This window comes from Cygnus olor, chromosome Z (assembly GCF_009769625.2).
Source record: "Cygnus olor isolate bCygOlo1 chromosome Z, bCygOlo1.pri.v2, whole genome shotgun sequence".
Classification (NCBI taxonomy): domain Eukaryota; kingdom Metazoa; phylum Chordata; class Aves; order Anseriformes; family Anatidae; genus Cygnus; species Cygnus olor.
The window spans coordinates 70,240,296-70,265,513 of record NC_049198.1 but is presented as its reverse complement, the minus strand read 5'-3'; the positions used below and the strand labels follow the sequence as shown (position 1 = coordinate 70,265,513).

Below are 25,218 nucleotides of genomic sequence, written 5' to 3'. Positions count from 1 at the left end.
CAGTGTGAGTGGCAGTAGAAAGCAGTTCCTTGGACATATATTTAACAGGCTGCCCTCAGTAAGTGTAACACACTAGGTTCTTTTAGCTGTTTTGTGTATCTTGTCTGTAGTCTTGGGACAAATTTGCATCACAGGTAAATCAGAAGACAAGAAAGTCACATCATATTTCAGGTCACAAGAATGAAAACATGCATTTAGTCTAAAGAACCGCTCTATTCAGAAGGACCACAGTCTGGAGATGGGTCCAATTTCGAATGAGAACTGCCTCTGGATGTGCCATCCAGAAAGTTTTCTACACTTTTGTGCCGACACTTCTGTATTTGGAGCAGATGAGATAGAAAAGGGAGGTACCAAGGTATGACTGCAGCAGCCGGTCAGGACATTTCAGGTGAGGTGGAAGTCAACCCATCGCCAAGAAACAGACTGACAGCACAAACATGACATTTTGTACTTAAACACTGGGCTTGGTTTCCCCAGGGAAGCTCTGACACTGACAGAGAGAAGGAGCAGGCAGGGTCCTGCAGCAGTAAACAGGGAATACTGCAGGTCATTGTTAGCACTGCAAAGGGTCTGGGGGGAGGGAGCACTGCAGGGAAAGAAAACAGAACCCAGCTGGCCTCTAATTACACCAGAGTAATTGTCTGGCCTCAGCGGGGTAGCGTGGGTGTAACTGAAAGCCCAGAATATCCCATTAAACCTCCTCCTGCCTACTGCAGTCACCGTCGTCATCCTGAGGTTCTCAGATGCTGCAGATACGACCATAGCACTAATTACAGGGTAACGGGGCAAGCCACAGGAGAAGGAAAACAGCCGCAGACCTTCTGGAAAGGAACACACAAGCACGAGCTATTCGGCCTGTTCCTACTCTGGTGTGGCGCGGGCACAAGGTGTCTCCCACCTGCCTCCCAGTACCTCCCAGTGCCTCCCAGTGACTGTCGGTGGCCTCCTGTGTGGAGGAGATGCAAGGCAGGCTTCCTACGAGCATAAGGTTTTAACAAGTAATATACCAGCAATCCATCTTTAATGGGCTGTTTCCTTCTGCAAAAACCTCTCTCTCCTAACACAGACCTCAGAAAGACACTTTAAAGTTATGTCAGTTCCTCATATAATGGCATGAATTGCATTTTTATGAAAAAAATAGATCCTGTAGACAAAATCCCTCTGGTCTGCAGACTGTGTTGGGTAGCTGGGAAGCATGTGCTTCCTGCACAACAAGGAGAGTCAAGGACAGAGAACATCGATAGCTGTCAGGTAAAGGGGGGCAGAGCAAACAGAGACTGTTGTCCTCCAGTGACTGTCTTTTCAAAATGAGATAACAAAACAGAGATGAAGATACAGAAGGGAGGGTTTTCCAGGCAATATGGAAATTTTATAGGATCTAGTTAAATATCTACTTTTGGTAAGGTGCCTGTGGGCCAATACCCCTTTTACTCAAGGCTGTTGCCCCCTGTCTCCCAAGGACCACTCCCACCTTTCTCATCCAGGGAGCCTTGTGGGAGATGAACGCACCACTTATGTTTTCCACTATAACTGACTCTTCCAAGTGGTACAGCACTAGATTTTGGTTCTAGCCAGTTCTAGAGTGTTCTAGTTTTATTTTTAGGGTGCCTACACTATTAAACAGAGTGTGCTGGCTGTTGTGCCACTGTGCAGTAATGGTCCCCGCATATCCCCCAAACTGAATGCAGTCCTTCCTGGAAAGGACACCTCAGATTCAAAGTTGAGGATAGGGAACAAAGATAGATATCTGTATTCGGAGGATCAATTAGAGTTTTTGGCACTGAAACCCAAACAGACGTGAGAGGGAGAGTGCTAGGATCATAAACACCGCAGATGAGGTGAGCAGGGAACAGGCCATTTGCTGTTACCCTCAAACAAGAAGCATCCTAGCAGCCACCACGAGCAGCACTTTAAAACAAAGGGAAGTACTTTTCACATGGCATGCAATTAAATTTATGGCACTGCTGTTACCCGCTGGTGGAGACCAGATGTCAGGACGCTGCAGGGCTTATCTCAGTTTTGGGTATCCCGGCAGTGCCTGTCATTGCCTGCTGCAGGAAGACTTTTTCGTTTTGCCATGAAACTGCACAAGGTGATCCCACTAGTTGTTGCGGAAAAGCAACCCAGGTGCTGCTTTTCACTGGTCTCTCTCCCTCTCTGGATTGGTTTCCAACACAAAGGGAATGGACAGAAGAGCTGCTCTTTGATTCAGGAGACCAGCAACTTCTGTTCCAGTCTTGCAGGCAGCAGCAGGTAACGGCAGAGTTAAACAGCACGTGGTGTGTCTCAATATGGTCGAAAGCCAGATCGTGGAGAGATCTGGAAGGGTCTTTCCTTCAGAGAAACCAAACACATCTATAAGACAAGTACTGACATGAAAAGAATTTCCTTATTCATTTCCTTGGGAAGTAATTTGAACACGTTATCCCTGCTTGTCCTTGAATCTGGTGTTTGCTCTGTATATAGAAAAGAACGCTTGTACAGAACAGGTTTTATATAGTTACACAGGACATAAGCTATCTATTTACATTTTACTCCTCGTTATTATAGCTTTGCATATTTGCATGGTCTGCTTCTAGGATTCCAGGGACATCCACATGCGATGCAAAGTCTTTCAAAGATGAGAAGTTCCTGTGCCGGCCAGTGCATTTAACATTCAGTGAGTCCTTCTGCTGATGCAAATTGTCCCACTATCCATAAATCTTGGCGCTCACCCTAGAATAAGGTTACCTTGGAAAGCTGCTATTGCCTTGCTAAGAAAAACTTGCTTTGATATTAGATACCAGAGCTGAGAGTCTGAAGGCATATGCTTCAGGATGGAGATGTTGTGGTTTCCTCCACCTCCCTTCCATGCACATCTCAAATTGTCCTGGCTGTCCACCTCATGGGGTTGTCGTATAGCCTCAGGCCTGAGGTTGCATGTCTGTATATTGCTGTGCTGTCTGGCCTGTGTTGCACGATGTCTTAGAGCTACTGCAAGCCCCAAACCTCCCAGATCACACATCAGGAGCAAGAACTGCTCGGAGATTTTGAGATTTGGTAGAAAATGTTGAAATTTCAAATGCATTGGTGTTCATGTCCCAGATTAGCATGGTAACCAGCTGAAGGGCAGCAGTACAAATGGGGCAGGCTGATGAAGCACGGCTTGCTTATGGCTATATGCAGGCTCTTGTCTAGGGCCAACGCTTAATAGTGCTGTTGCCTTAGAAATAATATAAGGGTTGTATGCATTTCCTACAGCATTTGTTCTTTTTTTTTTTTTTTTTTTTTTTTTCCCTTGGATTATCTCTATGCACATGGTTCTCTGGCAATAAGCATGTTTGGATGAGGATTAAATAGAAGAAGGTAAGAAATTTGATAGAGATAAGTGGAAGTGTCTCATATCAGCTTTGCCTGTGGTGATTTGTTCCTCTTTGTAATTACTTGGTAGGCTTGCAAAAAGATAAACTTTGCAAGTTTTGATGAGAATTACTCAGAGATCAAAGCAAAACTGACCTCACAGTTATCTTGGGGTTTAATCATCAACCCAACACCTTCAGTAGGGGGTGGAAGGGTGGCAGCAGGCTGCGAGCAGCAGCCAAGGTACACTGTGAGCTGTTCCCATACAGAGGTGCGTGGTGAGCCGTGCATGGAGCCTGCCTCTGGAGCTGCTGCTGCTGCTTGCTGAAAAATTTGTTTGTTCTCTGAGCCAGTGTGACTGTGCCTGGCTTGTTCAGCCTGGGGCTTGGCGTGCCGCAGGCTGCAGCACACAGAGTTCATCAATAAATGCAACGTGCAGTGGGTTTTCAGGCCCGATATCTCAGGAATTATTAGGATTTTACAGGGACTAATTTGAAATGTCAGAAAATACAAATGCTGCAGCTTTCTGTGCATTTATAAATATATTTTCAGACATCCCCTTATCTCTCACTGGTGGGAAGGAAACTGCAGCCCCTCTGCTTGGTACTGCTCTGGCTTAGGTTTGTGAGGAGGAGTGAATGGATATGAAAGGAATGAATCTGGATGGAGATTTAGACAACCAAATTTCTTACTGGCAAAGGCACCAATCACGTTGGCACAAGTTTACGGTCCTGCAGAGCACATAGGTGGCAAGCATGAACGATTTCATGCAGATTAGTAAGCAAAGTTCCAGCCTGGAGAGCCCCTCTGTAGAGAAGGAGCCGTTTCAATCTGTCATGCTTCAGGTGTGAACAAACTACAGGAACATTGGCAAACAGAAATGAAAAAGTGCTTACAGACTAGTTACTGAGTGTTTACATGTGAAGAGTGCAGAGGACAAAGGATTTGCCAGGGTATTTGTATGAGGGAAGTTCCCAAGGTGATGTATACCATGCCAGTTATCCCAGCAGCACAGGCCATCAGTTCCCAGCACCAGAGGAGAATACCTTTAGCTCATGGGAGCTGCCTTTACCCACGGCATTGTGCAGCGTAGCTGGCAAAATTTTTCAGCATGTAACTTTCATAACCAGCCCAAAGGCCCTTTTCCATGATAAAAGCAGAACACTCAGGCGAGGTGGGCAGGCTGGGATGTCAGATCTTGCAGTGTGTAGAAGGCAGGCCTTGCTTACGTGTTCAGCCAGGCCAAGACAGGGAGGGAGCGAGCACCCGCTGTCTCTACATGGTTGCTGGCACAGCGGAGTTCTCCGTGGCCTTAGCTCAGTTTGGACTACCAGGTACACTTCACAGTATGCCAGAACTAGCAGCAAGCTCCTGAAGAGTGAATTCGTGCCCATATTTACAGACTGGGTTAATTCACGTACATTGGCAAACATTGGTTTTGTTCTCTTGGAAGCCAAGGGTCAACCAACGCTGGTGGAGACATGAAGAAAGCACCACCACCTCCAACCCCTGTGCTTGGCAGGGCCTGGTGCATCAGAGCCAGCGTTAGGGCCTGCAAAACCCACCCACAGCAGGTGTCCTCCCTCAGTGGGCCTGGGGGTTAGGGTTTTGGTGGGCTGGGGGCTCTGGGCATGGCTTGGCCCTTTCCCAAAGGCATCTGCCAGGCCCCAGCCCACCCATGCTGCTGCTGGGGTGCCAGTGGCCCAATCCAGCCTGCTTTAATGGAAAAACAGGCCTGACCCAGGCAGGCGGCGGCATCTGCCAGGACTGCTGGATCGGTCTGAAATCCCCTGGAAATGAAAGACAGCTCAGCCAAAGGCAGAGGGAGGGCGAAGACACCTGGAAAGATTTAGCTGCCCAAAGCGGGGGGACCCTGCTTTAATCTTTTTATAGCACAAAAAATTTCGTGACTGGGTTAAAGCCCTACTGTTTGGACTGGATGTTGTTACCTAATTCTCAGAAACGAGAGCAGCTGGCCATGGTACAGATACCTCCTAGCAAGCCCCATAGCATGCAGCACATCATTTAGCAGGGCTGTAAAAGAAAGGACATTTATTAGGGGGCTTGGGAGTGAAACTGAGCACGCTGGCTGGGCTTTTAGCTGGCCGTGTTTCATTTCCAGCTCCTCTGAGTGAGGCGCTCTGTTTCATTTTCTACTAAAATAAATAAGTAAATAAATGGAGCACTCTCCTCCTGTCCTTCCCACCCCTGTTTTGGCATACCCTTGTGTAAATCCCATGCCCAGACCCTGGGAGTCTCCACATGGATGCTGTTAACCTTGTGGTGATGCTGCTCAATGGGTGAAGGTCCTGGCAAAACCCACATTCAGGAGGATCTGAACAAGGCAGGCTTGTAGCCAACGTGTAAGAAATCATCTGATTGCTGGGGATTTTCACTCTGAGGCACAGTGAAAACAAAATGGTGTCCTGAGTGCAGCAAATAATGTGAATTTTACACATTGCCATTTTCTGTTTCTTCCTCTTCCCGCCTTTCATCCACCTATGCCTCCTTAGGTTGCTTAGGTTGGCACCGTCAGGGTCCTCACTTCTTCCTCTCCTTCTCCTCTTTTCTTGCTTGTGTAATAACCCCCACCCCCCCCCAAAAAAAAAAAAAAAAAAGTGATAGTTTTGGGGGCTGGCTTCCTCTATTTATCTACAGGACAGATTTTGTCACTCGTACAGTTGCCACAATGGACCTTGAGCTTGTTCTGGTGGCCTTGCTCCATTCCTGGTGGAGAGTGACACTGGCTGCTCACACACAGCCCACCCTGGTTTTCCCATGACGCCTGTGATGTGGTTGAGAGATGCTCCCAGAGGTCCTACCACATCCCCCGCATGTCAGCGCAAAGCAGCAGGCACAGAGGGAAGGAGGGAAATGCTCAAGGCTTTTAATTTTTTCTTGGTGGTTTCCCAAAGGTAGAGCCCTTTAGAAAACATGTCCTTGTGTGTGCCTGTCAGTGGTGCTGGAAAGGCCATTGGAACCTGACGAGCACAGCCCTTGCCCTGGAGAATCTCTCATGAATAAAATAATGTAAAAAAAAAAAAATTACAGTACTTCAGTTAAATATCTAAACCTTAAGTAAAACACTTTAAAAAAGCAAGTAAATATAAATACTTTAAGTGCTAAAGTATGGAATTTGTAAGTTGTTGTAACTGCAGAAATTCACACAGCAGCACTGAGAGAGCTTCCAGCCTTTCACGCCATGGAGATCAGCCTGTTCCTCTGTTGGTCCACCTGCAGTCAGCCCAAAAGCCATCCTCCCCGTGCTGGGCAAGACACCTGTGGTGCTTGTACGTACCACAACTGAGACAAAGGGCGAGAGGTCCTTTCCAAGCCTGCTGACCAAGGTGCCCGACAGTGGCATTGGGGAAAACACATCTTTAACAATACGTTTGCCTGATGTGCCTTAGCAGAAGTGAAGCTGACACTAGAAACACATCAATATATATCTTCTGTTGCAATTTTTTCCCCCATATTTGGTCCTTTAGGTTGGAATGGTGTCAGGCTTTGCCTTCCCTATGCTCAAGCCAACAGTGCCTTGGCTGCTGAGACAAGTACTGTCCTCAGTGTGTGTCTGGGAACCAGAGGAGCAGGATCCAGACTTTTGCCCCCCACTCCGCCTCCGATGGGGACCACATTTGATCTTGCTGTGGCTTTGCTCCCCATCCATAAACCTGCCATGTCTGTTGAAAGGTGCCTATTTTTTCTCCTGTCTGACAACTCCATGCAGATTTTGGGAGAGCAGCAGGTACAGGGGATAGCACGTGTGCCAGTATCAGATAATGGCTAATGGAGTGCTGGTAACTTTGGCATTAACAAGGCTGGATCAGAGCAGCAGGATCAGAGCAGGCAGGGTCCTGGTGACACGCTGTTCAAGTAACAGCAGCATGAGAAAAGCAGGCAGGGCCATATTCTGGCTTTGGGATTTGATGTGCTGGCTTCAGCAGGAGACATGTGCACGTAGCCACTGCCAGAGGACTGGCCCAAAAGTTTAGTGTTTCTCCAAATGAAGTATAAAAGTAATTATGAGCTTGGCCCACAGTGCTGGGGGTGGAATTCACAACCATCTGGTGCTAATGGTCTGGAGCGAAACCTTGGGAAAAGGCTTCATTTTGCTTGTTATTCTTCAGAGGAGTCCCTGGCCAGGCATTGCGCTGCCCCAGTAAGCAGCACCTGTGGGGCGATGCGCCGGGGGAATCAGGGAGCTGAGATCAACACGTGTCCTCCTACCCTGTCACTACTGAATTCAATCTTCCCAGAAAACCCTGCCGAGGAGCCCATTGAATGGCTGTACTTCCACAGAGGCAAAGTTTCCAGGCTGAAACGTATTCCTGGTGTTGCCTATCCACTAAAAAAATGGCCTTAGGTGCTCTGTTAACACAAAGCTCAGCTTTGTGCAGGCCAGGACGGGATGGAAGGAGTATGTGGAAAGTAAATGCTTTTTTCATTCCAACTGACATTTTGCAGAAGAAGCCTTCCCTGCTGTTGGTAGAAGACATCCCAAAGGCAGGGACAGACATTCAGTCTGCCAGGGGACCCTCACTTGTCCCCTCACTGCTCTGGTTTGGAGGTCTCATCTGGAAATGGGGGCAACCTGTGGCCAATGCCAAGAGGTGCAGTAGTAGATTGGGCAAACAGAGACACAAAAGATTGTGATGTGGTCAGATATTTTGGTGAGAGGAGCCATACAGGTCACAGAATTAGCAAACAGAATATAATGCTTGCCTCAGAACTCCAGGAGAATCTCCCTTACTAAAATTTCTGATGGAAATTTTTAGTCATTGCTGTGCTTCCCAGAAGGTAGGGAGAGATCATTACTCACTAAGCATGAGAAACTGGAGTAAGAAATGGCACAGAGCTATTCAGCCTGCTTCTATACAGACATTATATAATATATATACAGACATTATTAAAATTTTTGGGTCAAAACTCAGATGTTCCACATGGGAAATGCCTCTCTTCTCTGCTTTCCTCTTTGTGGTCCAAATAGTGCATCTGAAATACAGCTTGTGGAGGCCATAAGAGCTGTGTTTCTGGATTAAAACACATTTGCAGCAAAAATACTTAAGTTCTTCATCTCAGAAAAAAAAAAAAAAAAAGAAGAAATTATCTTTTCTGGGGAGGGGAAAGCCTTGTCTTCAGACTGTCCAGTAACCTTATTGCCACAAAAGAAGCAGTGGAGGTGCAAAGTGACTTAAAAAGCCTTATTCCTCCCTGCAGCCTCAGCTTCCCAAAGCCTTTGCTGGTTGTGCCCCCATATGATGGATGCTCTCTCCCCAGGGCAGGCACTCATGGCATGGAAAATGCCAGGGTTTGTGGGTATCCACAGCCAGTCCTAATTGCCACGACCATACGGAGGAGCTTGTCTGACCCCCAACCTTCACATTAAGTGGCCACCCTGGTGGTCCCCTGGGTGGTTTTGAATCGTAACTCACCTCATATTCACTGCAAGCTCTCCCCGTGGTTTTTGCACAATGGGGCTGTGTATAGATTTCCAGAGGTAAAATTTCGTCTGTAATATGTGGAATACAGCCACATCGCCCTCTTTCTTTCTCTTCCTCATCCCCCTCCCAACACTGTCGTTTGCTGGGAAGCCTGTGCTCTGCTCCACTTTTATTGGCAGGGACGTGGCCTATTTTGAGACTTGCTGGGGACGAAACACCCCCACATCAGACCACCCTCAGCCATTCAACTTGGTGCCTTTGTCTTCTCCTGCAGTTTTTGCCAGAATACTGAAAGCTCCCGAATCCCAAAATGTCACCTTTGGCTCCGTGGTGATGCTGCGGTGCACGGCGGCAGGCGCTCCGGTCCCCACTGTCACCTGGCTGGAAAACGGGAAAGCCGTAAGTCCTTCTTTTTTGGCCCCAGTTTCTGCTCCTGCCTTTCTCAGTGCTTGCTGTGTGATCAGGCCAAGGCTGCCTTGTCTGCCCTCTGCACCGTTCTTGTCTGTGAAATGCTCTCCCTCATACCCAAATGTTGCACAGGTTGATTCGCTGGGATCTGGAAAGCCAGAGATGAAGGATGCTTGAGATGCTTGCAAGCTCCTCCTGGGCTGGATATCTCAGAGGACTTCATAGCGGGTTTAAGTTTTTCTGCAGCCACCTTTCCTGGTCTTTCTCCTAATGTGCTAACAGTAGCATGACAAAATGACTTATTTGACGAAATAACATAAACTGAGGCACATAAGTAGAGCTGACTTCTCTTGAGCATACTACCCTTGGCCTGTATGTGCCCACTGCTTCTCACAGGGAATTGGCCCACAGATTAATTACCCTGACCATTTAACATGGGTGATCCATCGATTAATCATCCTGACCATTTAATATGGGTGCCTGCTTTGAATTTGTCTGGCTTTAATGTCCATGTGTAGGCCACTTGGCACCCAGTGTTGCATCCCCAGGAGTGCAGCTGCCCACCACCATCACAGCAGCTCTCCAGCAGGAGGACACTTGACTCCTTCCAAGCCCCTCTTTGCCGTGGATTTCCTCCAGTCCTCACATGGTTATGGTGGTCGTGCTTTATATTCTCCATGTTCCTCCAGCAGCTTTTTAAAAGATGTGTGGCCCTGAGGCACAGTGCTGCAGAAGCACCTGTGTGCAGACCAGTGATTCGCCTCTGCTCTTTCTCACTGCTCTCCCCACAGCCCTGGATCCTTCTGGCCACTGGCTGGCCATGGACATTCCTGTTGGCTTGCTTGTCCAACAGGACCAATGAATCCTCTCATGGAAGTTCCTTCCTGAGGAAGAAACCATCCTGCCCTGTCTCTCCATGTATTAAGATATGTTATTAAGGAGCCTGGCTTACTATGCAGGCTGTCTCACCTTTTTTATCTCCACTAAGCCTTATTGTATCCTCCAGTCTTATTAGGCTCCATTTTCTGTATTTTAGCTGTTATAATATAGCTATATAATATTCTGTACTATATTCTGTGCTCAGTCTTGCAGGCAGGTCCCTTCCCCTGCATCCATCCAGATTTCCTTACTGGCCACTGCCATAGTCCTCTGAATGGACTACACATATCCTTGAGGCCCTTTTTAGCCACCATTGCCAATGACTATGCCAAAGGCCATGTTCCTGTCTGTAGTCTTCACAGTAGCTGAGAGAACAAGAAAGTTGAAGAATTCAGTGGTCTCTTTTTGGAAGGCTGGTTAAGGTCTTCCACCATTTCTCTGAAAAGGCCTCAGTGCATTGAGGATCTGTGTTTTGGGACAACCTGTTCTCCTGGGGTTCTGGTGAGATCTGGAGAAGAAGAGCATGTTGGATGAAGGGGGTGGAATTGTTTCCACCACATACATGGGATCACAGCATACACTGCTCAGTGCTGGCTAGGTTCTGGGCAGAAAAAAAATGTAAAAATAAATCTGAACAATACTACAATTAAAAAAAAAAAAGCCTGTGAAAAATTATCCAGAGTTCTCATCCACCTGAATTGACTTGATAGCATAATGCCAAAAAATATCCCTGGTCCCTGCATTTGCATGGTGACCAGCATACCACACATCTCTGATGCAATATTTACAATAATGATGTTGGTCTGTTGATTAAGGGATTTCTTCCCATGCATGTTCCCTCACCCCACATCTTTGAGCAAAGCTTGAGTGAGGCAGAACAAATGCATTACTTTACGTATTAATATATATATTTTTTTGAGACAAACCAACGTGCTTCCTAAAGACATGAAACAACACTGATACATCTTTTCTTGCTTTTCAATTATCACCACTAATATCTTTGGAAGCAGATAGAGATCCCACTGAAATAATTTCTGCTGTCTTCCAGGAAGGTCAGGTTAATCTGTCTCATCTCTCAGCTAGTTGTGTCAGTAGAGCGCTTTGCTCATACGGATCCAGTGATACAACTCTCACTGTCCTTAGTTTCAAGTTGCACCAGCAGGACCCATGGACGACCACATCTCCTTTCAGTTTTTCCTGCTGCTTCCTAATGGTGTGAAGAATAGAGCAGGCAACAAAGCTTGGTGCTACAGCCTTTGCAAGGCAGAGTCTTTGTGTGCGCTGTCCTCTGATTTAATTAGTGCCAAATGAGCACGAAGGACTTGAGGATAATACCAAGTCTGACTAGCCAAAGTCAGCAGCCTCCAAGCTCATTCACCTAGGAAAAGAGCTGGCCAATGTCACCACATCTGCAGCCCATTCCGCATTTCCAGGTGCGAGATAAGAAAATCTATTGGGTATCTGCTGGAGTGTGGGAGACAGATCGTTTGCTTGGCACACCACTGCTCTTTATGTGTGGCAGTGGTTGTGTTAATCCAGAATTAATGTCTTCAAGACTATTTTCTTCTCTCCATCTGTATAGCCAGGCATGAGCCCACAAAGCCATGTTGTGGCCTTCCTTGCTAAGGCATGAGTAGGCAAACAATCTGCTAGCAGAGATCCTGCAGTAACTAGCCACAAAAATCTGAGACCTTCGGAACTGAAAATTAATTGCAAAAGTATTGTTGAAGCGTGGACTAGGTGAGGTCTTTAACATTTGGTTTTGTCTGCAAAAGCTATGAAAGCAGCAAAATAGTGCCTTCTGGTTCAGCTCTCTGCCACTTTCATCTGCTTGCTCCATCTTCTTCAGTCAACCTCAGTGCTTGGGGGTGGGTCTCTTGGGTTTTCGTTTGGTTTGTTTGTTTGCCTTTGTGGGAAACACCACCGCAGTGGGCTTTTTACTCTCTTAGGTTTCTGCAGGGTCTATAGTGGAAAGCGTCAAGGACAGAGTGGTTGACTCCAGGCTGCAGGTGTACGTCACCCGACCTGGCCTTTTCACTTGCCTCGCCACCAACAAACACAGCAAAACCTTTGGTGCTGCGAAAGCTGCCGCAACCATCAGCATTTCAGGTATGCTGGGAGGGTGGGGGTCCTTCACAACTTTTCCATAGCCCTGGCTCTCCTGCTGGGGGCAAGCAGCAGGGTGGGAGGTGGAGGCAGAGGGTACGACTTGGTGAGCTAATGGCTCGCAGGGGGCTAAATTTGAGTACCAGTGCCTCCCCCACCGGGCTATTTCCTCATATATTCTTACACCCGGGAGACTGGCACAGCTGTCGCTTCCTGAGTGCTTGGTGCCGTCTCGTACGCCGTGTCCCAGAAGCACTCGGTAAGCCCATCCATGTGGAGGAAGCCGTGGCTGCGGCCCAACATCGGTGTCGCCTAACAGCAAGGTGAAAATAGCTTTCCCAAGAGGTCGTTAGCTCCTTGGGGGGTTGCATCCCTCCTGCTGCCCCGTGGTCCCATGTGGCCCACACAGCTGCCGTGCCCAGGCAACCTCTGCTGGTGGGACATCTCCTGATGGGGATGGGCAGGGGGAGAAGCCCCAGCCACCCGGCCCCATGTGGGTTCCCACTAAACACAGGACGTGGCCTGCCAGTTATGTAGGGCCCAAGGGATAAAGTGAAGGTATGGGCTTAGTGTTCAGGAACCTGCCTCAGCAAGGTCTGCAGTCAGTGGCGCACCTCCTCACCTCATTTCCCCACTGCCCTTCTCTTCTTCCCTACAAGAAGAGGCAAAACAAGTGAGCTGCACCCTTTCCAGACAGCTTACAGCTCTCAGACAGATTTTCTGTCATGGAAATCTTAGTTACCACAGAGGATGCAATGACATGTTGCTGATGTCTTTGCCATTTCTTCTTTCTCCTGGCTCGTCACCATTGCTGGACCCGGTGCGTCCCTGGCAGAGTGGAGGTAAGGATGGTTTGTGTGGATCCCTGGGGATTTTCTGTGGGCCGGGGAAGGGAATGATGATGAACCAAGGGTATTTGGTGGATTTTGCTCAAATAAAGGGAGTGGGTTTCTGGATGCCAGGTGTGAGGCTCACCTGAAGGCAATACTCAGCTCTTTATACAGCATGCACAGATCCCAGGCCTGTGAGGTAAGGATGCCTTGGTATCAAGCCAGTAGTGGATCACATATCAGTAGATTGCTTAAAATATGGCAGTGGGCAGAATACTCTGGGGTAAATTCTGTTCACAGTCAGGCTTCATCAACCTTATAAATTTACAGGAGCAAGTTAAGCTCCTGTCTGCACAGAGCCAATAAATGTGTTTTGGTACAGTGATCACAACATTAGGGCAAGAGAGGTTTAGATATTTCTTCGAAGCAAAGTTGTGGATGCGTAAAGCTACTTGTCCGTGATCAGAGGTGCACTTTTGCCAAATATTTTCTGGAGTGATGAACGATTAGGCTGGCTTTCTATTTTTGGAGCCCTAGCATATTTCTACGTGTGGCACAGGCAGATCAGTCTGGGAGGAAAATGCGAGGGCTCCCCTGAATCTGGCGGTGCTCAGAGCAAAGAGCAGGGCTTAAGGAAATCTGAGCAAATGGCTCTGCTGTGCTGCTGGCAAGGGCTGCCTGTGAGGGCTCGCCTCCTTCAGAGGGGCGTGCGAGATCAGCGCAGGGTGTTAGCAAGGGATTTTGTGACTCCGGTGCTGACTGCAGACCTAGGCGTTGCACCGTCACCCGTGTCCATGTGGCGGGCGTGAGTGCAGTGCTCTGATGCTCCTCTCTTGCAGTTGTTCTCGACAGCTGTTACACAAAATCCCCTTTCTGTGGCCAGGCCTTGTGAGAAACACCTTAGTGCTGCTTCTCCCACCCGTGTCACTCTGAGGATTGTAAAAAAGCGAGGAAGCATGATGCCAGCGCTGGTGTGCTGGTAACACCGGCATCCTGCCAGGCTGCTCCCGCAGCCCACCGAAGCCAGCAGCACAGCTGTCCCACGTGTGCCTGTGCCCTCTTGTGGCTCTCGGGGCATGGCAAGGACGCACCTTGCACAGGAGGCACAACGGGCAGTGTGCAGGATGCGACCTCCGCTGAGGTGGGCACCACAGGCAGCGTGGGACCAGCGGGGAAGCTGCCCAGTGCCAAAATGGTGAACAGCTAAGGAAAGGAATAAAAAAAATCAACTGACCCTAAAGCAGTGCAGCTAAATTGGTGTCAGAGAGTGTCACCTACTGAGTGCAGCATCTGAAAAGCAGAAATGTGGGCATCCTCTGTATTCCCTTGCCCATGTAAGTCCAGCTTTCCTAAGAAAAACAGTGAGAACCCCCCAGGGCATTGACAATGGGGGATTATTTGGTCAGAGCAGTAAAAGGCAAGGATACAAATAGCTCTGCTGGCTGCTCCAAATGGTTGGCACGTTGAGAATTGAACTCCCTGACCCCAGTTATGCTGGTGGCTGAGCAATGGGGACAGCTGCACCCCCAGCTCCTCCCGCATGCTTTGGGGCAGGAGGGGCGTTTTTCCCAGGTGTGCCCCAGGGGCAGTGCCCACCCGGGCTGGGGCACATCCTTTGACCCCGTGCTGGGAGCTGACCTCCTTCTGGTGGAGGAGGGATGACAGCCACACCATGCTGCATGCAAAAAGCACAGGAAGGGTAAATGAACAGCCCCAGAAGGAGCCGAGCCTGCTGTGCTCTGAGCTACTCAGGACTGTGCCTGCTCCTGCCCCCGCCCCTGCCGTGGCTCTCTGCAGCAGCCCCGTGCTGGGATGGTGTTAGCTCTTCTCAGCTCCTGTATCTGCACACCCATTTCTCCTCACCTTTAGTCTTACAGCTGAGTACCTGGTGCCTGTTCCTGCAGCTGTGCAAGGCTGCAGGTTTACCTGGTTTGTTTGCTCTTGTTCCCAACAGCAAGCTGTACAAGGGCGATACAGGCTACTGCAGCACATACAGAGGTGAGGTGTGCAGTGCCATCCTGGCGAGCAATGCTCTTGTATTCTTCAACTCCTCCTACGCTGACCCTGAGGAGACCCAAGAGCTGCTCATGCACACTGCCTGGACTGAGCTGAAAATGGTGAGTTCCTTCTGCCGACCAGCCGCTGAGTCCCTGCTGTGTAACTACATCTTCCAGGAGTGCAAGCCCTCGGGAGCTGGGCCAGCCCCCAAGCCCGTGTGCAGGTAAGTAACAAGAAACGTTCGTCTTTCACTTTTGTTTTGCGGGGATGGATGCATAGGAGGCTGGAAATGGTGAGAGTTTACCTGGCTTTGCAGTAGCACTGAGCGGAAATGGTCTCCGTGGGCTTATATGAGTTTTTCCTTTTCTTTCCCCTCTGTACGCACCCCTTGGACCTGACATAGCTCTCCTTGTGCTCATTGGTGGGGTTCAGAGTGGCTTTCAGGCCCAGGGGTCTGTGTTATATCAGGCTTTCGGTGGCAGGTGCTGAAAAGAAATATCCCTTCGAATGACATGAATGATATAAGTAATTAACACATTGTTATCAGTTAAATCTTGCTAGGCCAGTGTGTACTCATTGCTGCTATCAGAAAGTCATTGCTAGTTTGGAATTTTGACTAAATATGGGCACAGAATGTGGAGCTGATGTGGCCAAGGTAGGACACTAATCATTCAGCACTTCCCACCACCGCAATGATGGAACAGAAAAAGACTGCTCTGGAGACACTGCCAGTGTAACTGCACCTGCTAAACCAAACCTCCCCGCTGGCACACGTGTCCTCGCATAGCCAGAGCAATGTGCAGTCAAACAGGGTTGGCAGGGAGCAAAGCATCCCGTGCTGTAGCTAATCCCCTGCTGACAGGTGCCTGTGCGGCACGTCCCAGGCACAGGGGCCATGCAACCCACCGGGCAGCCCTCCCTCATCGCACCCTGTCCTCCCCCGTGGCCGCTGAGAAGAGCTTCATCACTCCTCTCTTCACAGCAAGATTTTACGAAGCCTTCCCCAGCTTCTCAGACTGGAATAAGCCAGCTTTCTCCACGCTCTCCCCATAGGTCTTGCTTTTCAGCACTGAAACTCCCGCTGCTCATCTTCCTGTGAGCGCTAAATATACATAGCCACATTGCACCCTGCCTCTGGCTGAGGATCTGCTGGAGCTCCCTGCGATGGAACGAGGACTGCCTGGTGCTCCCTGCAGAAGACAGCCCCCTGTAGACCTTCTGGGGTGATGCTTTCTTTTTCTGAAACCATAATCCTGAAACAGATTATTCAGATCAGGGTTTACTGGGAGAGAGGCCCCAGTTCTGATGCTTCCACTGAAATGATTGTTCTGTCTGCAGACATGGCAAGAACATAGGCAGAGCTACACCAGCTGGACGTGGGCCAGATGTAGTCTACTGGAAATTATTTTTCCAGTTATGCAGGGGCTTTTTAGGACAGTCAACAGCATGTTGTCTTCACAATCAGGGCCTTTCTGATCACTCCTCCTTCCATGGCTCCAAAACAAAGGCACAGAGGAAAACCCCAGTGCAAAGCCTGACAGTGAGTTAGGTTCTCCATTTGGAGCCTGTGCTGTTCAGTATTGCTCACAGCACAGCCGTGCCATATATCCTGAGAAAGAAGTGTGTGTGCAAATACCCACAAGTAATCCTGCAAACCAGTGCTGAAATTTGCCTTTTGTTGGCAGGTTCCTCCCCACTGCCTTGATGTGCTGCTCTTTGTCATTGTGCCCTTTAGTGCACGGTCTCTCTGCCTATTTTCAAGATGTGTGACAGTATTTATATCTCAGCCACACATGCACGGCCCATTTATCAGAGAAAGACTTTGCACAGTGCTCCACAAGACATATCAGTGAGGGCTGGGTATGGCGCTGGCTTCATTTTCCCCCTGCTCGCAAGTGCACCTGCAGGACCGTAAATGGATTTGTGAATGGAGATCTGCTCTCCCTGGGCAATTCTGAGTGGTATAAATCGTCGTGCTCTCTGCGCTCACATAGGACATTTAGCTAGCAGGCAAAGCCTTTGCGAATATGCCTAAATCCTTAATGGACCAGTCTGGCACCATCCTTCAAACCCATGAGCCAATCTGCAGATACATCCGTTTTCTTTTTCCTTTAACGATTTTTCCCAGTGATTTTACCATGGATTTAAATGTGTCTTTTTTCACAAGATCCCTGGGATGGCGTCCCTCCAGTTTCCTGTCCCCAGAACTTATCATCCCAAAGCCTAGCCCCATGCTCCGTTTGATAACTCAGACATCTAGTACGTCCTTCTGAACAGTTGAGACCCCAGGGGGCTCTTGAACACATTTTGCACAGTCTTGGATGCTTTCCAATTATCTTATCTGCTTTCTACTGACAGTTTTATACCTCTCTGCTGAAACTGGCTAGACAACACCAGTTTTCAGCTGAAATGCTTCATGAGTAAGAATTTAATTATCCCAGAGGTTGTAGAAATCTGTTTTTTCAGGGACAGACTTCCCGTGTTATGTTTCCATGTGTTTTTATTTTTTTTTACTTATTCACTGCAACATTTCTTCTCTCCCGTGAAATTTTGGTTTGGAAGCTAATTAGCTAGAACAAAAACTGAAAAACAAGCTGTGCAGAACTTTTATAAAAATAATAAGTGGGCAAAACAAGATAAAGTGGAATGGAAGAGAAGAACATGGTAAAAACTTCACATAAGTTAAGATGCAATTTGATTAGAATTGGAATTTTCCTGTTTAAGGGAAAGTGATGTCTCATCTCATAATTCTTGATTGCTTCTGGCTTTTGACACAGACTGCTTTTGTGATAGCAGGGGACAATCCTTCTGTTTCTCTTCTGACCGCTACTGATATGAAGTGTCCAGCTCCAGGGAAGAGTCTTGTGTTGGAAAGCTCTTCCCCTTGGTCTGCGTGCCCCCACCTCCTCTTCAACAGTGCTCTGTGGGCTGTGGTCCCACCTGTCCTCCTCGGCTGCTCCTGATCTTTGTCTCCCTGTCACTCACATTACATAAAATTTCTAATAATACTCTGAAGTAATCTTTGCATATGATCTCACCAAGCTCTTGCTGCTGGGGATTAAGTGCTATAACAATGGCATGACCTCAGCTGCAGGAGACCGACTGTCCCTCCCTCCGGCAGCCTCGCCATGCTCCCCTACCAGCAGCGGTGGCTGGCGGGTGAAGACAACCTGCCTTTAATGGAGTAGCTTGCTGAGGAATGTTTTTCGGCTTTTTGCAGTTGCACACTGAATACGGGGCATGTTCAAGGATGTCCAGGCTCTGGGAGTGAAGGCAGCTAATGCAATCCAGGTCTCCCAAGTGTTGGGCAGTGCCCCAGAGGCAAGGTTTTCCCATTTCCCTAGCTAAGCATTTCTTACTTCAGAAAGTCATTCCTATTCCACATGTTGTTTAACATGAAATTAAAATATTACGCCATCTGGATACATTCTGGCTGTCATGGAAGTGAGGAAGGAGCAAACCAGCATGGGCTAAAACCACAAGCCGGGCAGCTGAACCTTCAATGGCTTCAGCCTGCTGCTATGGAGAGCATTCATTGCCATTGCAAAGAGCTGCTGCCCCGGTAAAATTCCTGGTGGCCTCCATCCTTCAGGTGCTGCAGAAGGTTTTCAGTGTTGGTAGTCATCACTGAAGCTCGTGGCTATCTGTTCTTGCCAAAGCTGTTGGTAGACAACAAGAAAAGAGATTGCAGCAGCCCACCAGGTGGTGAAATTGGCTAAAGCCTTCACCACGGATGCCAGGAGTGTTTTCCTGCATTACTGTGTTGTTCTGTGGTAGTCAGGAAGGACATGCATCCTCAAAGGACTTCAGCCGAGTTCAGCAAAAATCATCTCTGCACATGACCTCAAAGCTGCTTTTGCAACTCAGGCTCTCAAAAATGAATAATTGAAAAAATAAATGAATCACTGACAAATTAATAATACAGCAAACAATCGAAGTTACCAATATGGTACAGCTTCATTTTTTATTTTTCATTTTCCAGAGCAGATATTTCTGTCTTGGCCTTCTTCACAAAACAGCTTCAGATCTAAAGAACATTTAAACATCCACAGCACCTCTTGACAGTGAATGTTTCACATCGTTAGGGAGGCAATACATTAGGTAGGAGGCAGTTTGGTTTCTTATTTCATCAGGCACTGTAAAGGTTTTGCTGCAGACAGTTAGCAGATGAAAAAAAAAAAGGAGAGAAAGGTGTCTATGGAGAAAAGAAGAAAATTTCATGGCTGATTCTGTGAGTTTAAAGATGTAGGCAAATATTTAGCTTAGAAAAGATTAAGCTTTTTGCTCACCTGCTTGAATAGATGGTAGATTTAAGTAATATTTATGGAAGACAGGTAAGATTTTTAGAATGTACCAAACATGCTAAGATAACTCCCAGACATGTTATTATTAGAAGATGGCAGTGAATGTGTAGGAAAAGATGGGAGTGAACGCACAGACAGCGACGTGTGTTGTGTCTTGAGCATAAACCTGCTTCATTAAAAATGTAGCTTTGTGGGTTTCCTAGAGGAAGCTGTTACATTTTATGGAGAGTTTCCTTTATGGTTTATGAGCCAGACAGACTGGCTTAAAGAAGTGTAGCCCCGTTAATGGTTTTCTGTCAGCCTGCATAACCTCTGCACATCACTGCTAAGTGCAGCAGCTGTTATCAAGCCATTGACCCCTGTATTTCACTGTTTTTTGCAAAATGATGTAGAGAGAATTGCCTTGCTGTAAAGGATCTCTACTGCTTTAAGGAATGGCTCTCAATGGAGGAAAACTCTCAGAGGGGGATCTACAAGCCGGGGCTGATGCTGCTCGCTCTTCCCGAGTGCAACAGGCTCCCCAGCCTGCACCAGGACCCCAGTGCCTGCACCCGCATCCCTTTCTTCGGTAAGAGGCTGCGTGCTGCCCGTCGTTTGCAGAGCTGCTTTCTTGGCGAGGGAGGGGGGCAGGATGCCACCCACGACCTGCAGCAGAAGCAAAGGCTGCGAAGTGGGCACCGTCCTGCCTGCGCCCGTGCGCTGGCGCGTTCCCACGGCCACGCTCCCAAGTTGGCACCCAGCTGTATGACTACCCTTCCTCATGTCTTGTCTTGTCTTTTTACAGATTTTAAGATGGAGAATATAACCAGTAAGTAGACTTCTCCAGGCTCTGTGGTTCCAGAGGCTCGGCATGGTATTTTTGCTGAGGATGCAGCTTGCACAGCGCTTTTGCGTTTTGCTCTGGTCCTTGCTGGCTGTATTTGGGTTGTTAACAGAGGATGTACGAGCTTTCACATCCAAGGCATGGGGAAACACATTTACACCTGTACAGAATTTAGGGAGAGGGAGAATATGGACTGGTAATTTTTGAAAGTGGTTAGATAGGGATGGTGCTTTTTAGGTGGTACCATACCCTCCAGCTCTCCCCTCATCTTTCTACCCATTCCTTCTTCTTTTGCTGTACCTGTATTAGGTATTTCTGATACTGATAGCAAGGCTGTCCCACCCTTACATGCTGTTACTGATATGGTTACCCACATCCACACATCCAGCTGCCCTTGTGAGACCTTGTTCCCCAAATGGCCCCAGCACTCCCCTTCAGCTGTCCTTGAAGCCTTGACATTTCTCATGAGACCCCCCCGAACCACCCATGAGACCCAGCTGTCCCTCACTGCGACTTCTGGCAGCCCCTTACCCTCCCTTAGGGACAGAGCATGAGCAAGGGGTGCCAGCAGTGTGGTGCATTCATGAGGTGGTTTAAGCCTCCTCTTGGATGCTTGCTAGTCCTCAAAGCCTGGTGTAAATGTGCCACCTTTTTGTTCAGCTTCCACAGGATGTCTCCAGATGTGTACTGTACAGTCATGAACTGGGGAGACATAATGGTAACAATTTACTGAGATTGTCCCCTTTTTGCCTTCAGAGGCCCTGCTAGATGCACAAAGCTTTGAGGAGAATGAACCAAACTGTTTTCTATCTTGCCAGCTGAGTTACAAGAACATTATGAGAGCATCTGCATTTTCCAGCCCCTCAGGGGCACATGGATGCTTCCCTAGGGTTGCCTTTGTCCCTAAAACTCTCCACATCTCTTCTCAAAGGTGTCACACTGATATTCGTTTCAGACCATGCAAAAGTTTTTTTCTTTTTTTTTTTTTCCTGTTGGTTTCTAGCTCAGTCACAAGACAGGTATTGCTTTCCTTACCTTTGAACGTGAGGTATTTAAAATGTTGCACTCAGACACACACAACTGTCTTTTAAGGCAGCTTAACAGATTTTCCACTTCTGCAGTGCTGCTGGCCAGATATACTGTGAGCTTGTTGCTGGTGTAAGTGATAATATCAGCCAAAAAAGTTCAAGTTAGAGCATTTTACCCTGCACTTGTGATGGGCCAAGTGTGATCATGGAGTTCATGATCATTCCTAAGCTGAGGGGCTTCCACACCTCAGGCTACAAGGGGCTTGATCCATGTTTGAGCTCACCCACCTCATGGCTGTTTTTCTGCCTACCCATGGGTACAGTTTGGCACCTGGTGAATGTGCAGAAAGCACGTTAAGGGTCTGTAAAAGACACATAACAGCAAAAATGTGTGGAGTGGGTGATGCAAGAAGAAAAGAGCAGGCAAGCATCATGATGTATTTTGATTTGTTCTAAAATTGCTCTTTACACTGGTCCTTACCAGAGTGCTCAGGTGCACTAAGTGAATATCTCATTAAAACTACATCCCTGCAAAAAAATTATCATCTATGTTTCTCCTACAGCAGAAATAGAACAATCTGCTTGGATAAATTAAAATGCATAATTTTTGCCTCAAACTTGGGTCAAACCTTATACAAATCTTTCCTGAAGTGGAAAAACATTTGCTTAAAAAATACCTTGTTTTAGAAGAAGTCGGGTTTCCTCCTTCTTCTTTTTTTTTTTTTTCCCTGAGCTGTGAGTTTAATGCAATAGAAGAAAAGTTACGACAACAGTGTTTGCTGACTTACTAATTTATCTAATAAGGTTAATAATGCAGCACCTAATAAGTGAACCCTAATGCATGCCATCACCAGAATGCTCGTCCATGGTCAGCAGAGCTTCCATATGAGTAGCTAGCACATGTGATGTGTGTAAGGCTGCATCTCCTCTGTTGTCCCTCCTGCTTCCTGGGCTATACCAGCACACATTAAATTCTCCTGTGAGGAGAGGTGGTGTCTACATTTATGTCTTGGGAACTTATTCTGGGAGTGAAAATCTTCTCAAGATTTCCTGCTTGCTTTTTTTTCTGCAGCCAGAGTAGGCCCTGTGTATGTAAAGTGAACTGCACATTCTCCGTTATGAATAACAGTATTTTATGCTGATCTGCTGCTTCAGTTCTTCAGTTCCCTTCAGCGTGTGGTTTCCACATGTGCTGGGAGCTGCAGTCTCTGTCTGAGCACCCAGTGTGAGGTGACGGGCCCTGTGTAGGCCCCTCACAGGGCCTTGCTGGCCCCAGCCCACTGCTGACACCCCAGCGGTGTGGGTAGCTTCACTAGATGTAATCCTATGTACTGAGCTCAAAATTCATTTTGGTGTTAACAGAAGGCTAAGCTGTTCCCTGACTGTCATCTGATTATTTTGCGTGCCTCAGATCTGCTGCTAATTGTCTTGGCTCTTTTCTAAAGACATGACCTTTACTCTTGTCAGTCCCTGCTGCAGGGCATGGTTGGAGATGCCTTGTCCCCACCTTTTTTTTTTTTCTTTTTCTTTTAACTCCCCAGGGACTTGCTACAGTGGCAATGGCCAGTTTTACCAGGGCTGGGTCAACGTCACGGCCTCTGGCATCCCCTGCCAGAAGTGGAGCGAGCAGGTGCGCAGCAGTGTGAGACCCCCCCAAACAGGGAGCTGTTCTCGAGGTCTGTTTCTCCGGTGGGCTTCCCAGAGCCAGGCAGCTCTGTCCCATTGAAGGGGGTGACAGCCTGCCTATATTCTTGAGTCCACTGGTGTTTCACAGCCTCTTCATATTTCAATCTGCAAGTTCCCCTTCCCACTGCCATATGCGTTCTGATTGTGGCAAGTTACTGCAAGGCTGTTTTACCTCTTCCTTTTCTTCTTTTCTTTTCTTTTCTTTTCTTTTCTTTTCTTTTCTTTTCTTTTCTTTTCTTTTCTTTTCTTTTCTTTTTTTCTTTTCTCTTCTCTTCTCTTCTCTTCTCTTCTCTTCTCTTCTCTTCTCTTCTCTTCTCTTCTCTTCTCTTCTCTTCTCTTCTCTTCTCTTCTCTTCTTCTCTTCCTCTTCTCCCCTTTCTTTCTTTCTTTCTTTCTTTCTTTCTTTCTTTGTTTTTCTCTTTCTTTTCCTTCCTTCCTTCCTTCCTTCCTTCCTTCCTTCCTTCCTTCCTTCCTTCCTTCCTTCCTTCCTTCCTTCCTTCTTCCAATTTTTTTTTCCTTTGTTTTGCTTCATTTTGTTAATACCACCAGCAAAAATTCTACTCAAGCACTAATCCAATCTGTTTCCTGCTCCAAGGCTCCCCACTTGCACAGAAGGACTCCTCAGGTCTTCCCCGAGCTGTCTGATGCCGAGAACTACTGCCGCAACCCAGGAGGTGAAAACGAGCGTCCCTGGTGCTACACTAAAGACCCATCTGTGACTTGGGAATACTGCAGCGTATCTCCCTGTGGAGATGGTAGGTGACTGCAATTTATGATTTCTGCCACTGTGTTTGTTTTGGGACCATGCAAGGTGTTTGCATCCTGAGCATCATACTGTGGCTCTCACAGCTCCACTGATCCATTTTGTCTTCTGGATTCAGCCAGCACTGGTTCTTCTCATAGTGCGTTCAGCATCTTTAATCTGAACGTGCAATAAACACTTTAATGATGGGAAAATGTGGACAGGCATATTGAGCACCTTGCTCCAGATTATAGTAACACCAAAAGATGAAATCAAATTTCCTGTGGTATTATGAGGAATGAGTTGGCTACACTGTGGTCTGAGGAGAAAGTAGGTCTTATGGCATATTTTCTGAAGTTGTTTTGCTTCTGGTGATATTTTTTTCAATAATAAAGAACAGTTCTATCTAAAAACAAATCTGAAAAAGATGGAAACATTTTTGCTTTGTGGAGTTGAAACTAAGCCTTGCTGTCATTATTTTTTTTTCAAAGAGTGTGTTGAAAAATATTTCATCAAAGCTACAAATTTTTAGTATCTCATCAATTTTTAGGATCTCAGGGCTTGGAAACAAGACAATTTCACTTGCACAGAGAATAAAGGCACTGTGGGCATAGAGGAATACAAGTCAGTACCAGTTTCACTGGCCTTAAAAAGAAAAGTTTAAATTTCATTCTGTTCTCAGTCATTATATATATGCACATACAGATTAACATTTTCTAGAATGGCTCAAAAAGTACTTGGCAAGGGGCTACTTGATTTCCCCCCCCTAAAAATAGAGCTAAATGTGCTTTACACTACTTTACCGTATTTGACCCATAAAGACACCGAGATGCAAGTTGTTGGAGGCAAGGTATCCAGGAAATATCAATGTATACTTGCCTTGGTCTTGCACTCCTTTCTGCAGATTCGTTCTAGGACATGTGATGTATTGTGGCTCACATTGTGGACCTTTGCTACTTCCTAATATAGACTTCAGCTTATTTGAACGCTTTGAGACCACCAGTGTATCTCCCACCTGTAATTCTTTCTAACTGTCTGATTCCTTATCAAAATTGGGTTCCCAGCTCTATGGGAACTGTATCTAGGTCTTTATTAGGTCCTGGACTTTAACATCTGGTAAGCAGAAGTGTGTTTTGCTTCCTGTAAACCAAAGTTCCCTAGTATGATCCTCTCATACAGTCATACAGTTGTATCTATAATGTCAGTAGGACTCCACAAGTACCTCTTGAGGGAAAGCCCCAACCCTATAAAAGTGTCATAATCTTCTGATTTTGTTTACATTACAGCATCCTTATCACTAGGAACAAGAAAACCAAATGGAGAGTTTCCAAACCTCCCCCCTCCTCCATCCTTTTCCGCTACATACTCCATGACTGTTATCATCTCCATCATCTCCAGCTTTGCCCTTATCGTGATCCTCGGCATTGTCATGCTCGTTTGCTGCCGTCAACGAAAGCAATGGAAAAACAAAAAAAGGTAAAACTCAGGACTTAACTCAAGGCAACAAATGCTGCTTTGAAACATGGCTTGCCTGCTTCTGAGAGCACAGTCCTGCAAATGCCTGCTGGAGGGAGAAGCCCTCCCTATGTCTGTGGCTGCACCAGTGCAGGCTCTGAGGAGTGCCTGTGTCAG

The 25,218-nt window shown here is 47.3% G+C and overlaps 1 protein-coding gene across 2 annotated transcripts in view; it reads left to right on the top strand.

The window, feature by feature from the left end:
* The window catches only part of MUSK (muscle associated receptor tyrosine kinase), a 50,858-nt gene that overhangs the window by 16,484 nt on the left and 9,156 nt on the right, over positions 1-25,218 (top strand). The window contains exons 6-13 of one of the 2 annotated variants that reach the window (XM_040541628.1): positions 9,058-9,182; positions 12,020-12,179; positions 13,012-13,018; positions 14,961-15,227; positions 19,701-19,876; positions 22,701-22,789; positions 23,440-23,599; positions 24,873-25,062. In XM_040541628.1, coding sequence (XP_040397562.1) covers positions 9,058-9,182; positions 12,020-12,179; positions 13,012-13,018; positions 14,961-15,227; positions 19,701-19,876; positions 22,701-22,789; positions 23,440-23,599; positions 24,873-25,062 — 1,174 coding nt within the window. Of the gene's footprint in view, positions 1-9,057; positions 9,183-12,019; positions 12,180-13,011; positions 13,019-14,960; positions 15,228-19,700; positions 19,877-22,700; positions 22,790-23,439; positions 23,600-24,872; positions 25,063-25,218 lie in introns of those variants that run through there. The other variant, XM_040541629.1, reaches the window with a different exon arrangement.